The sequence below is a fragment of the Fundulus heteroclitus genome, chromosome 6 (assembly GCF_011125445.2).
Source record: "Fundulus heteroclitus isolate FHET01 chromosome 6, MU-UCD_Fhet_4.1, whole genome shotgun sequence".
Classification (NCBI taxonomy): Eukaryota; Metazoa; Chordata; class Actinopteri; order Cyprinodontiformes; family Fundulidae; genus Fundulus; species Fundulus heteroclitus.
Window position 1 is genome coordinate 24,290,256 of NC_046366.1, and position 14,236 is coordinate 24,304,491.

The 14,236-nt window shown below is 39.2% G+C and overlaps 1 protein-coding gene across 2 annotated transcripts; it reads right to left on the minus strand.

Annotated features, from left to right (window-relative positions):
• Window positions 1-1,687: 1,687 nt before the first annotated feature.
• Window positions 1,688-13,988, minus strand: e2f5 (E2F transcription factor 5). 2 transcript variants are annotated; one of them, XM_021313344.2, is made up of 8 exons: window positions 13,692-13,986; window positions 11,390-11,499; window positions 11,068-11,229; window positions 10,475-10,583; window positions 9,862-10,186; window positions 7,406-7,543; window positions 3,937-3,975; window positions 1,688-2,504 (listed from the first exon to the last, which is right to left on the minus strand). In XM_021313344.2, the coding sequence occupies exons 1-8, from the start codon at window positions 13,818-13,820 to the stop codon at window positions 2,428-2,430; spliced, it is 1,089 nt and encodes a 362-aa protein (XP_021169019.2). In that variant the 5' UTR covers window positions 13,821-13,986; the 3' UTR covers window positions 1,688-2,427. The 2 variants fall into 2 exon arrangements, with proteins under 2 accessions (XP_021169019.2, XP_021169020.2); XM_021313345.2 differs by lacking the exon at window positions 7,406-7,543 and having other exon boundaries at window positions 13,692-13,988.
• Window positions 13,989-14,236: the final 248 nt, after the last annotated feature.

Below are 14,236 nucleotides of genomic sequence, written 5' to 3' on the forward strand. Positions count from 1 at the left end.
ACGGCCAGAGAAATTTGACATCCTGAGGGATATCTGTTACGAGAGAGTCCCTGTCTGTAATTTCCTGGGCTGCTTTCAATATCTGAGGAAGAGCTCTCTGCACACGTACGCCTCGAAAATCAAACAACTGTACCACTGAAAGCACTTCTAGGAGTTGATGTTGATGCTTTATCACTGCATAATGTAGAGCACAGCTTTGGGAGTAGCAGCTTGTAGTTTAAACAGTCGAGCAATGAGTTTTAAATATTTACTATAGACTTTATCGTCCAGAACCTGCAGCATTAAATGCAGGCAGAAAGAAAACAAGGTTAAAAGCATCTGGCTATCTACTGTAATTTGTTGTTTTACATTTGAGACACAGTTTGTTTGATCACTAAATCTCTAAGGCATCACTTAAACAAATACAGGCCATTAACTCTTCAATGATTAGATTAGCAAGAGGGTTTTCTTTTTTTTTCCACTTTCTGGATTCCAGCTCATTTGGATCATGGTTTATACTTCAGATTTGCTGCGCACTCTGATATGGAAACCATCTGCTTCAGGCAGATGGTTTCCATAGCCTGGGTTTGAAATCTAAGTGTGATGAAGACAGTTATGAGGCAAACAAATAAATCAATAAATCAATAACTCTATAACATTGTCACTCTACATTTATGTCAAAATCAAGTTTCTTATTAGAAAAAAAAATTAAATCCCTGGTAATATTTCTGCCTATGACACATTGCTCTCATTCAACATGAATAACTTGAGCTTTGTTAATGTTTTTTGAAGACAGATAACATTTACCCCATCAGAAATATGAAAATGTATTTATGCTCAAGGAAAATAACCGTTAAGGGTTATTTTGCTGAATTTCTGATTGAATTAAAGCGCCCTTATGTCTCATTAATATCTGTTAACCTTATCTTCAGATTGTGTTCTTCACTATCGACGGCTGGGGTAGGTTTCTCTTAATTTTAAGTCGGGACGATTTCTAAAATTATTAAGAAGCTGTGATTAAAGTGTACGTTCCAAACCCTTGTTTTCAAGTCTAAAATAGTAACCATGTTCCAACCAATGCTGCAAACTTCAGTATAAAGAGGGAGGTGCTGTGTGGGGAAGTAAAAAAAAGAAGAAAATATTGAATTTCTGAATGATTAGAACAGTGGCTGGTTTGAAAACTATAGAAAAAACAAGAAAATACTTATATACTGAAGTGTAAAGTTCATAGGTGTCGACAACGGTGCTCAAGAGCTAGTGGCCTGTCATTTTCAGAGGTTTCTCTACACTAAAACAACTGATTCAGACCTCCTCAGCATGTGATACGGTTCTGCAGAGGCCTAGAAAACCAGGGAAAGAACTAAGGGTTACCGGGCCTTAGGGGCTGACTTTGGACACCAGTGTTTGAGAGACATCTTAAGTTAATATGATAAAGCAATAAAGAACATGAACAAGTTTAAAATATTTGTTTTTACAACTTAATTACAACCTGAGTCAGTTTCTGAAACTTACATCCCAATTTGTTGAACAGGTTACTTTTCTCAGAAAAAACAACAACCCTAGTCTTTAACAAAGTCAGATTTGAAACAAGATTATCGTTTCATTTCCCACTGGTTCTAAAGCAGATCTGCTTCTGACATAGCGTGGAAACCAGTCCCACCAACATACTGCTTACATGTGTTACCAGGAGAGAACAGACAAACCCCAGTCAAGAATAAACCAATTTATTTAAAAAAAATGACAGAATGTGCAACAAAATATGACTTATTTTAATTAGGAACCAAACACACAAATTGTCACTCAAAGCTCTGAATACTCATCACTTTAGAGAAATGGCAAACTTATTTAAATTAAGACATTTCACCTAGCTTCAGTTACGAAATACTAGAACAAATTACCTATTATTAAGTATAAAATGTAGTTATTTAAATATACAGCAGTGAAAAAAACTGTGGCCTAAACTGGCAGTGTAAGTAATGTAGAAAATAAAACTTTTTGGCTTTTTCAAATTATAAAAAGGTAACAAAATGAAGCCCAAAACATTAATTCTTTAAATACCAAATGTTCCTGAAACAGAACTCTGAAACGATTGATAATTTTCATGTAAAAAAACAAAAAGAGCTTACATTCATAAAAATAACACCGATCCCAAACTGAATCATTACAAGTTATAGTCGGGAAAAATCCACGAAAGTCAAAACGTTGTCAAAGTCCAACAAAGTAACAATTGTAACTGTGGTCTTCCACTGGACATGGAAAAATACAAAGAGGGAAAGAAGTGAACCTGTAGGATTAATCTTTCTTTGATTTTTTTTAAGGCAACAATGGTTCATAAAGTACTGGCTGTGCAATAATAACAAAACAGGAAATATACAGGAAACATTTCTTGGAGGTGTGTGTAACGACGGGCAACAGAGTCGAGGCGGGCAGCAGAACCACCATCAGAGATCAGTAATTGAGGATCTGCACATCAAACAGGTCACACACTCCTGCACCGTCATCCAGATTGAAGCTGTAGTCTATATCTGTTTGCGGGAACAAAGATCTGTGAGATGATCTAATTTCATTACAAACTTACATCACACACTTTCAACCATGTGGAAATACTCCAGGGAAGAAAATCAGACATTTTTTACACCAGTGCTGCAGACCTAATGCACTTTTCTTCCAGAACAGAGATGCATTTCGACTTGCTCAGACAGTCATTTTGGATTATCCAGCTTGATTCTTGGTAAAAATGACCACAAACTTATCCAGTAAATCCATTTTAAAATTTTGGGGTGAATGTGTGAAGAAAGCCTGGAATAGGTAGCTGCTTTGTTCTGTTTGTTACTATGCTGGATCTGCTCAGATACATGTGGTATTGATAACAACTACGCCATTTAGAAGGGTCATCCATCTTGTTCGACAGATTCCCCCAACACATGCGGTCTGTTAAAGCTGCAGCTGTGAGAGTGCGTCTCTGGCACGAGCCCCTTCCTTTTAAGTGAAATACAGTCACAGATAAAGTGCACCATTCTAGAGCTTAACCATGCACAGTTTGATCTGAATCTGTTTCTAAAATTATTGAGAATCTAATTTTAATCATAATAAAAGCACACAAGTCCATCGCGTCAAAATGGAAAGATTGGCAAACTGCCAAAAACAATAAAAAAAACTAGATCTGCACAAAATGTGCAAAATCCTAGAGTTAGAAGGCACATGCTTCCTTTTAGTCATGGACTGCGTGTGGATGAGTTCACACCAACCTATATTCCTTATAAGCTGTACTGAAAACAGAGATCAACTTTTAAACAGGACATAACTAGGAGGATGGTGCGGTGTTGTTATTATGAAGAGAAATCTAAACAGTACATCGGAATTTCAAAAAATGTTAAAATAAATATTTCCTCACCTTACCCAGAGTGATATTTCAGATCTGTATTTCTGTTGAGTTTAATAATTGTGATTTACAGCTAGTGAAAACCCAATAATCAGTTTCTTAGAAGAAGAAAAAGAGGGGAATAAAGCATTTTTAATACAAGAATGTTTTGAATGTGTGGCCCACAAGTTGTTTTATCATGACCAAGATATCTGACATTAAGCTTGGAAACTTTATTTAAATTAATCGTAAAAATTAATTCGGACTGAAACGGTTTTATGTAACATTCGCATTTGTTGTTGCCCTTTGTTTAACATTTATATTCTGAAAATCAGATCCCTTAGAGAGTTGAGCATTTAAACTTGCCATCTTACATTCATTTTATTATATTTGACAAATAGCAGCTTTAATAAGAGTCCTCCATTCTCCAACATCACTAACGCATGAAGTCACAGCTTGAGATCAAACATAATCCTAATTAAAAATCTATAAAGTATTTGAACTAAAACAAATGAAAAATAGTGCATGTTTGTCCTTTTGTCTAGATCAAACTAAACCAATTGAGAAGTTTGTGATGCAGGTGTTATGATCCTCACCATTAGCAGACATTAGCTCATCAATAAGGCCACCAGCTCCTATGAGAGAATTAGAAGAAAGGTGTTTAAATAAATCAGTCTTCATTGATTAGGTAAAACCAGCCCACTCTCATGTTCCACAGTAACAAGTTCAGTCAAACTGGTTCTATTAAGAAAGCACAAGATTCCAGGAGCTTCTTTTTAAAGTTCAGGTCTGAAAAAGTATTGATAGCTTTTTTTTACTTTATTTGGAAAAACTTTTCATCGCATCCTCAGAAACAGCCATTTTAACCATTTTTTAAACAGTTGACCATTTTAGTAAATTCTTAATGTTTCTCCTTAAAGAAAGACTGGATACGATATGATCTGCAGAAGGTCCTGGGTCTCAGAGTACTGGCATTAATTCATATGCATCACTTAAGACCTCAATATCAGATCCGCCGCCAGTCCGTGATGCTGAGGTGGCAATGCCCACACCCCCTACCCTACTACGTTATGTGTATTTCATTATAGGAGATCAAACCATTTCTAATTTGTTCTGTTGGTTTTTCTTACAAATGGACATTATTTCTATTGAAACAAAAGCTGATCATGTCATCAAGGAGGCAAAGTGAGGAGCAGACTGGTTCTCTGTACTCTAGGCATGTGGATTGGATCAAACAGTCCCAGAGAGCATGTACTGCAGATAATCATCAGGTAAATGTTCATGCAGTGTGTGGACGTGTGATGGGAGGTGAGAAACCCATTTGGAACATCTTTTGCCCTGTGTAGTTGTAGTTGAAGCTGAGGATTGGCATTTTGGGTCTTTCTAAATCTCTTTGTGCAAATTTTACTCCAACAGTTACAATCTGTACCGGAGAACTAATCAGTGTAATGTAATGTAATTTATGTAGGTTTTGGAAAGCAACTTTGGGGATTGATGTTTAAGGAAGCTAGTTTTTACCAGAGGAAGTTCTATGTTTATTTGTTTAATCTTTAATTTGGACTGAATTCTAGATTTTAATTGGTGATATGCAAAGAATTTATTTTGATCAAATCCATATCCAACTTCAAAAGCATTAAAGGGTATGAAAAAACTCACATAATATACTTACTGATTAACGTCATCATACAAAGTGAGGAAATTTTGTTTTTTTAAACTAAAAATGAGAGGTATATGGTAAGACAAAAGGTCTATTAGGCAAAAATAATATTTAAAACCGTTTACAGGTATATGACTAAGTTAGATATGAGATGAAAACAAAGTGATAATTGTAGTTTTAAAGGGGGCGTCATGCTGTTGAGTTCTTCCTTTTCACATTTAAATCTTTCAGTTGTGGTCTAGATGAAGTGGAACAGTAAGGACTGAATTCCTCGTTAATTTACCCCAATGACCCCCCCTTTTTGCCCCTGTTCTGAGGTGCGTCTGAGAGCAACTCGTTTTGGTGCTGTCTCTTTAAATCTGAAGGAGGCACCTCACATCCCGCCGCCCTCCGTGTTGCAGAGTGTTCTGCTCCATCTGAATACTTTTATAGAGCAAGGACTCCTTAGCCAGAGCAGAAGTGTATCAGCTGTCACCATGATCAGTGCTGTCCGAATACGGCAGTCAGTAAGGAAGGAGGTAGGAAAATAGCCTCTATGCTTCCTCCTGCAGTTAGTTTTGCCTAGGAATCCCACAACGTCCCTTACCGGCGCAAAGAAGCCTTAATGTATCCCACAATCCTTTGCTGCCTCACGGAAATCAACGAAAATGTCCAGGGAGAAGAGAGCGAGCAGTTTGTAGTTAATTTTCATTTGTCTCACACTGGCCATGTGCGTTTCTGTCCTGTAATGACGGAGTTAAAGGCTGTCTAAATTTGGCACAGCAGTCCAAAGCTCCTTTGCTACCCACGATAGTTCTCACTATTGACCCCATGAAAGGTCAACGAACAGGAGCTAGAAGCTATTATTAAAGGTATTCAGATGGAGCCATTCTCTCCAACCCGAGCGCCCATTTTTGTTGTATTCTGGGTGACCGAACATTTTCACTTATCCACTTGTAGCTTCGGCATCCTTCAGCTTGGACTGCAAAATCACTCAGACATACAAATGGCGGAGTCGGGAAATTGGTAAGCCAGACTCATTGACCTTGTTTACCAGCTACAGAGCAAATACTGTGATGTAACTGTTCAAAAAAACGTAATAGAAGACGGAGTAAACCAATCGGCTTGAAAAATATGACCCAAAAATAATATATAGTTTTATGTGCAGTTCCTGGACAGAATAAGTTCACACGTTCTCCCAACGTTGACTGTAAGCTGAATTCCCACGGTATTTGTGTGTTCACAAACACACAAGAATCCATCTTGTCCCACTTCCATCTCAATTGTTTGGGCCCAAACCAAAAAAAGCGGTTCAGGCCAATCATGTTGCAGTATTCTGGTATAAGGTGGGACATACAGGTGTGACAAAAGCAAAAGGCTCCAAGCCCAAAGCTGAACCATGGCAGCGCAGAAGGATGCATGCATAGCTGCTGCTATAAAATCTGTTCAGTCAGAATCCACGATTTCTTCTTTGAAAGAAGAACAGCAAGAAGTGCCTTGACCAGCGTAACTTCTTGTGGTTCCTTATGGTGCCTGGTACTTTGATACCGTGATTGGCTAAAACAAACCTTTGGTATGCAGGCAGTTGGTGTCTCTTCACCCAATCAGCTCAGAAAGTGCTGCTGAATGTCCCTCCTTTCTCCAAACTGATTCAATGGAAGCATTCCCAGACTGAAAACGTACAGAACGTAGAGTGCTACACATTCTTAGTCTGTCCAGTCAGGTTAAGAGGGGGAGTGCTGCTCTAACCGAGTGGTTAGACCAGCGTGCTTGCGCTCTGAGAAGGATGCAAGTGCCCGGTTCGATCCCAACTGCTGCACTCTGTGTCCCTGAGCAAGACCCTTAACCCCCGACTGCTCCCCGGGCGACCTACAGTGGCAGCCCACTGCTCCCCAATGGGCATGGGTTAAATGCAGAGAATTGGGGAGTGGTGGCCTAGTGGTTAAAGCACAGAGCTTCGGTCCCAGAGGTTCTGAGTTCAATTCCCACAAGCTGCCATTCTGGGTGCCTGAGCAAGACCCTTAACCCCCAATTGCTCTCCAGGCACCGCACAGTGGCAGCCCACTGCTCCCCAAGGGGATGGGTTAAGATGCAGAAGTGAATTTCTCCATTGTGAGATCAATAAAGTTAAATTATTATTAAGTACACAGCAAAATGTAAGGGCTAGAAAAGTGGATTTTGTATGTGTCCCCTTTAAAGAGTGCTTTGTGTTGAGTTAAACTGCAGGTGAAATTTGACCCAATAACACTAAAGATTGGAGAAGCTTTCTTGCACGTTAAAAGGATTCACATTAAGGGGGGGGGGGGTCATAATTTCATGGATGATCACTGGAAACTCTTTAAGCAAGCTATTGAAGCAACAATTAAACCATCTATGATATTTATTTCTGCATGTGGCATCCAGTAAACTTGACATTTTCTGAGTCTCACCCTCTCTGTCGTCTCTCATGCTTTCCCCGCCTGTGCTGAGCCTCAGCAGGCTGCTAACGTCTGGAACAGACTGGAACTCTGGGTCCTCCAGGTCTATTTGATGCTGCTCCAACACGGCTGCTGACTCGCTGTGAAACTCTGCAGAAAGCATGACAGACGAAGCGTGGATACTGCTAGAAAATTCACTTCTTTATGTTCTTAAATCATTTCCCTCACTCTCATGTTCATCTGAAAAACTAATTTACAGCCAGCAGCTAGTTTACCTAAATGGATGTACACAATGTGTTGATACTCAAGCAACTTCAGCAACCAGCATCTCAGAAAGAGGACTGTCTCACACAATTACACAAACCTTGTTGTGTAACGACAAGCAAAATCAAACTTTTCTTTCTTTTTTTTTTCCTGCTAATTCCTCATTTATTCCAGCAAAATAAGCCTGCCTCAGTTTCGGTTTGACAAGGCCATCAGCTAAACTTGCAGAATTATTGCAACACTGGCCCAAATCTAAACCTCCACCCGTTAGTCATTGTGGAAATTGCCTACATAGTGAAAAAAGTAAAAACTCTCATGAAATGATTTGGTGAGAAAGATGCAATTTAGCTTCTCAAAGCTGACTACTGTAGAACAGTAAATACAACAATTATTAAGTATGTTTCTATGTAACTGGCAAAGAACGTCAATCCCCTTTGATCACCACTTCAAAGAGGAGCCTTAAGAACTAAGACTCAACTAAAAAAGAAAAGCCAGCAGCAAGGGGCAAGATTTAGCAGTCCACTTGCACCTCAAGAACAAAGGGCACTATTATGATGACAATGATGTCCAGATTTTGGACAGGGAGAACAGATGGTGTGAAAGAGGGGTGAAAGAAGCCAACTTGGTCAAAAGAGAAAAGCCATCACTAAACAGTGGGGGGGGGGGGGATTGAACTTCCAACTCCCCAGTGTTTACAGCTCAATCCTCCAACAAAGATTACATCAGCTGTCTCATTAGGATTAAGGTGACCAGGTCTTCCACTCACACCAAGTAATAGCTTCTAACAACCCAGGACAGTGACAGGTGGGTCATTGATTTGCATCTGACTTAGAATTGGGCCTCCATGTGCTTTAAAAACAGCAGCGCACCAACTGCAGGTTGCTTAACTGCGAGCCGCCAGAATTGACAAAGACTCCTGGCTAGGTGTCGAAACCACTTCAGAAAGAACTGAGAGAAAGTCCGGTTGCCTCCGATTTAAGCCTGTTTGCTGTTGCGATGACCCGGATAACTGAGAATTTCCACAGGCTTCAAATGTATCATTCTTTGTAATTAGGGTTTTTACTTTCTCAGCTGAATTATTAAATTAAATTACCTTTTTTAATGATATTCTAATTTATTTAACTACAACTGTGTAAATAAATGTCCATGTGTTGCACAGTCTAAGTTTTCAAACAAACAGCTTTTTGAATGGAAAATGTTAAATTTCAATCCAATCTGACTAGAACCCCTTCTTCCATATTCTGGTGTCATATAAAGTGTGCAGAAAACTGCAAATTTGACTTTTCTTGTGTCTGGTAATGGCTTTCTTCTAGCCACTTTTCCATGAACGTTAGATTTGAGGAGTGCATAACTAAAAGCTCTCTTGTCACCAGATTCTCCCACCTCAGCTACGGATCTCTGCAGCTCCTCCAGAGTGGCTGTGGGCTTCTGATTAATGGTCTCCTTGCCCAGCCTTTTAGTTTAAGTGGATGATTAGGTTATACTCAGTTTGGGCTTGTGCAACACTTTATTTTATAGTTTTAGATCTAAAAGATTACCAAAGCTTGGAATACTTTTTAAATTGGTTTATCTTGAGTTAACCTTCTCCACAACTTTATCCCTGACCTATGTGCTGTGTTCCTTGGTCTACATGATGCTGTTTGTTCCTGAATGTTATCTAACAAACATGTGAGCCCTTCACTGAACAGCTGGACTTATACTGAGGTTAAACTACACACAAGTGGACTAAATTTGATCTACTTCTTGATCTTCCCTAACGTCTGCCCTGGTTTCAATGCAAGTGGTTGACGTAGCATGTCAGTAAAGATGACGGACAAGTGGGTTTTCCAATCATATGCAAGGATTTTTCTTTGGATTAATTATAAAAACTCTCAACAAAATACATTAAAGTTTGTGGCTGTACTGTGAGACAGTGTGAAAAAGTTTAAGGCACTGTATATCTCCGATTAGACGAAAACAGTGGAACAATACTGCACTTGGACTTGTGAGGTGCTGCTTACGTCTTTGTTTTATATCACCTCATAACTGTTACAGCTCGTTGACTACCTCCTAAGGTGGATCAAAGGGGAAAAGCACTGTGAACCTACTTCAGTCTGTGTCGAATCCTTCCAAGTAATCTCCAAAATTTAAAGGAAACGTATAGATTATGGACCCAAAGATGCTGCTAAAGTGAATTAAACTTGAAATTAGTATTTAATCCTCACCCATCGGCACGTCAACAGGGGTGGATGATGGAGTCAGCTCTTCATCGAGGTCTGGCAGCACCATCTGCTGGTCTGAGGAGATGGAGTCCTGGCTGCAGCAGGAGGAGGTGGGGTTGGATGTAGTGGCAACACAGTTTAGGAGGGAAAACCTCTGCAGGCTGGCGGGCGTACTGGGAGGAGTTGGCATCAGACATGTGTCGTCAGTGGGGGGTACAGGAAAGGCCACAGGCACTCTGGAGCCAGAATCTCTGTTGATGAGCATCACTTGAATGGGAGCAGACTGGCTCCGCAGGTTCACTTGGTATTTCTTCTGCCCACTTTTACCCTGTAAAAATGACAAATGTATGCAAGCCTTTTGTACCCAATAAACTTTATCAAGATGTTTGTATACAAACCAGCCCCAGTGACCCTTATTAAGGAGTTCCCAAATTAAAGATGTTCCCTAAACCCTCAATTAGTTTTCAGTCATACGAGACAGCCTGCGATGAAAGGTCTGACTAAACTCCAAGGAAATTTGGAATAAACTTAATAAATACTGAACTTTCTAGTAAATGTTGCTATTAGTGTAGGGAAGGAAATGTTCACGTCTATTCAAACCGGTAAATCAAATTACCAGTTCAGGAAGGGGCACCTCCAGCTGGGTTCCAGAAGGGGCCACAACAGCCAGGAGGGTGTCACCACTGAATGAATTGCAGATGTCCTCATGTGTCACAAATTTATGGGTAGAGAGGTGTTAAGGAAACAGGATTAACTTCAGGAGAAAATGGAGACAATTAACCGGAAGAACGGGGCTGTAGGCATTGTGCAAGTCGGGATTAGCCTGGCTGCTATTTCATTGAGTGACAATAGTGATTATATTCATAATCCTCCCTTTATAGCCTTTCTCTGTTCAATAAGCAAACAATGCTGAGAGGATCCGGCAGGGTTTTCTTTTCTTTCAGCCTTGGAACAATTAAGAGCTAAGGCTTCAAGACTAAGGGAACTTTTTTCGTAAAGAAAATCAATGAAAAGTCTCTGTCATAAGTGTTTACACCTAATATGTAAAGATTTTCTTTTAGTTATCTTAGGAAGCAGGAATGAGAGCATGGCAAGTTAACATGTCTTAACAGGAAAAAGCTAAATAAAAAATTATAACCAACAATTCTCACACTCTTAAATTAAGCAAAAGAAAAACAAAAACAGGTCAAACAAAGAGCTAAAGGATATACACAATTGTCTGGATCGCAGTTGAGCTGTTCAATGTTCTCCTCCAACCAGGACTTCTGCTCATCCAGCTCCTTCTCTTGAACCTCAAGATCAGAGATTTGGGCTTTTAAAACTCTGATCTGCTCCAACAACTCCTGACTTTGGCTCCCTCTGTTCTGCCCCCTGATCACAGGAGGAAACAAATCTTTTTGGAGAATACAGAACAACTGCTTGTCGATACCAATTTAAATATCAAATATTCACCAGCTTCTAATACTTGAGCAGGTAATTGAAACTTTAACTCCGCTCATTTGAAAAAAAAAAAGGGTTAAATTTTCCAAACCTCCACTGGATTATGTTCTTGTTTTTCTTCTCGATTAGCCCCACACCTTCCAGGACGTTAGTGATGTCATAAATCCTCCTTTTCTGCTTCACTGCCAAGCTCTCTGCAGCCTGTTGGTTCAGAAGGAGATCTCCATAAGTCAGCTACAGCTTAACCAATTATCTAAAGCAACACCTAATCACTATAAATGCACAAAAAGAAACACTAGGCAAATTAAGCAGGCCGAATAAAACCTAAAAAAAATACTTGCCTTGTTTTTTGTTTTTTCATTAGGCAACAGAGAAGGAGGGAGGAGAGAAAGTGTCTAAGAAACATCCAACGTAAACATTAACCTGGTTTGGCGCGCAGGAGAAGAGGGAGAACTCCTTGATTACAGGTAGAAAAAAAAATAATTTATGGATAAGCTTTCACAGATCTCTTGCAAGGCAAATGAGAGCTACCATTACATACGTTTATTTAAAGACGTCTCACCCAAAAAAACCTAAATAAATTCCTTGTCAAATCCACAATGTGTAATACAGTTATGACAATGTAGGTAACTAAATTACAAAAGAAGGATAAAAAAAAACATGCCGTTAAACTAAAACATGATTACTCTATAGAAAGAAATATTAAGCTTAAAATTAAAAATCATAATACAAATCTATATTTATCAAAAAGGCACCTTGTATATAATTAGCCTTCTTTTTATTTTAAAAGAAAAATGTGGTCTTTTGATTAAATTAATTTACACAGTTGTAGTTAAATAAATTAGAATATCATTAAAAAAAGTAATTTAATTTAATAATTCAGCTGAGAAAGTAAAAACCCTAATTACAAAGAATGATACATTTCAAGCCTGTGGAAATTCTCAGTTATCCGGGTCATTGCCACAGCAAACAGGCTTAAATCGGAGGCAACCGGACTTCCATTCAGTTCTTTCTGAAGACGTTTCAACACCCATCCAGGAGTTTTTGTCAATTCTGGTGGCTCACATTTGAGCAACCTGCAGTTGGTACGCTGCTGTTTTTAAGGACATGGAGGCTTATCCTCCTTGGCGCATTCTAAATCAGATGCATCTGACATCTCAAACTCTTAATTCCTGTTCATTTTGAAACCTTTGTGCCTCTTCACTCATTTTACAGATAGAATTTCTCTCTTCAGATGAAAGTGATTTTCGTCTGAGGAGAGGTCCGTGAACCAGTGCTTTTTCTCCTTAGCCCAGGTAAGACACTTCTGGTGTCACCATTGATCCAGAAATGACTTAACACACTGAAAGACACAGTTGTAGCCCATGTCTGGGAAACATCTATGGACATGGATATTCTTAAGAGTATTCCTCTTATCCACTACAAGTTTTCCTTCCACTCAACTTTCCATTAACATGGTCTAATACAGCACAGCGTCTTTAGCAATGACGCTTTGTGGCTTATCCTCCTTGTGGGGTGTGTCCTTTACGTCGACAGTCTTTCTTATGAGAATGAAAGCTACATCATAGCGTCTCTGCACACCATCACTTTTTAAACACACCTTATGTAATTAAGTTTATTTATTTTTTTGTTTGAGAACTTGCATTTTGGCCTTTCCTTAGCCCTAAGCCAGAATTTTCAAAATCAACAGAAATAAAACGCTGAATATATTTCACATCGTGTGTAATGAACAGAGGTGGGAAGTAACTAGCTACAATCCCTTGAGTGACTTTTTAAATAAATGTATAGCTCTAACGTGTTTGTTCAATATTCAGTGAAGCAACCACAGGTTGGCAGAGGAGCCAGAAATTGTTCTCGAACAAAAATAGTACAAAACTAGTTTTACTGCACCGTACTTCTACTTCACTAATATTATTTGGAAGTAAGACTATTTTTTTCTGGCTCCTCTACCAACCTCTAGTTGCTTCACTGAATATTGAACAAACATGCTTTAACGAGAAATTCACTAGACTGAGCCTGTTTTGTCATTTGGAGGTCAAGTGAACGTACCGAAAACATATTTCGCTAGAAGTTTTTTTTTTTCTTTTCTTCCGGTGACGTATTGAACCCGTGAAGATGAGATTTGTTTATCCTCCCCATACAACAAGTTTTGTTTACATTTTGTTAGCGAAGGCTTCCAAGAAATCCCAAATTTCACCGCTTTTTCATTGGACTTACAACGGGCTATGCTTAATGGCGGCCTGCTAGTCCACCTGTTCCATACATCAAAACACCTGATGGCTTGTGACTGACAGCCCTTTGTTGAAACTAGCAGCAGAAAGTGCAGGGCAGCACGGCACCGATTTCCCCCCAACATACACACAGAAAACGGGACACAGTCTTGTTTCACTGACCACTTTCAAGTCAAGAACGCCATCCTTAGCTTCTTGTAGTAGACTGACAAACTTCCTCGTGAGGAGCCCCAAACTTTTTTCGTGGCGACTCGGGGTCGTGCGTACATTCACTATCCCTTCGAGCTCCATCTTCTCTCTAGAAAAAACAAACAAGCACTCACTTCTTTTTTTAGCCAACTGCTTGTGTTTAGCAACCGTTAATGACCATTTCTCTCAACTAAGTTAACAACCCCGTCAGGGACCACCAGTCTGCCTGTGGTCTTTTTAAACGAACGGACGTTACGTTGGGTTACGGTTGCCATGGCAACTCTTGTCCGGCTCGTGCCCTCTTCCTCTTAGACTCCGCCCCAATAATGAGTGTTAGGGCAAAAAGTCGTGGCAAAAAAAAAGAAAAAGAAAAAGTAAAACAAATTATATAGCTACCCAAAGTATACATTTTGAAAATGCTAAAATTAAAACATTACACAAAAAACATGCATGTTCATACATTTATGTAAAAAAAAACAACTAACATTTTTAACGACAAAACAGCTTTGGCAAACCTA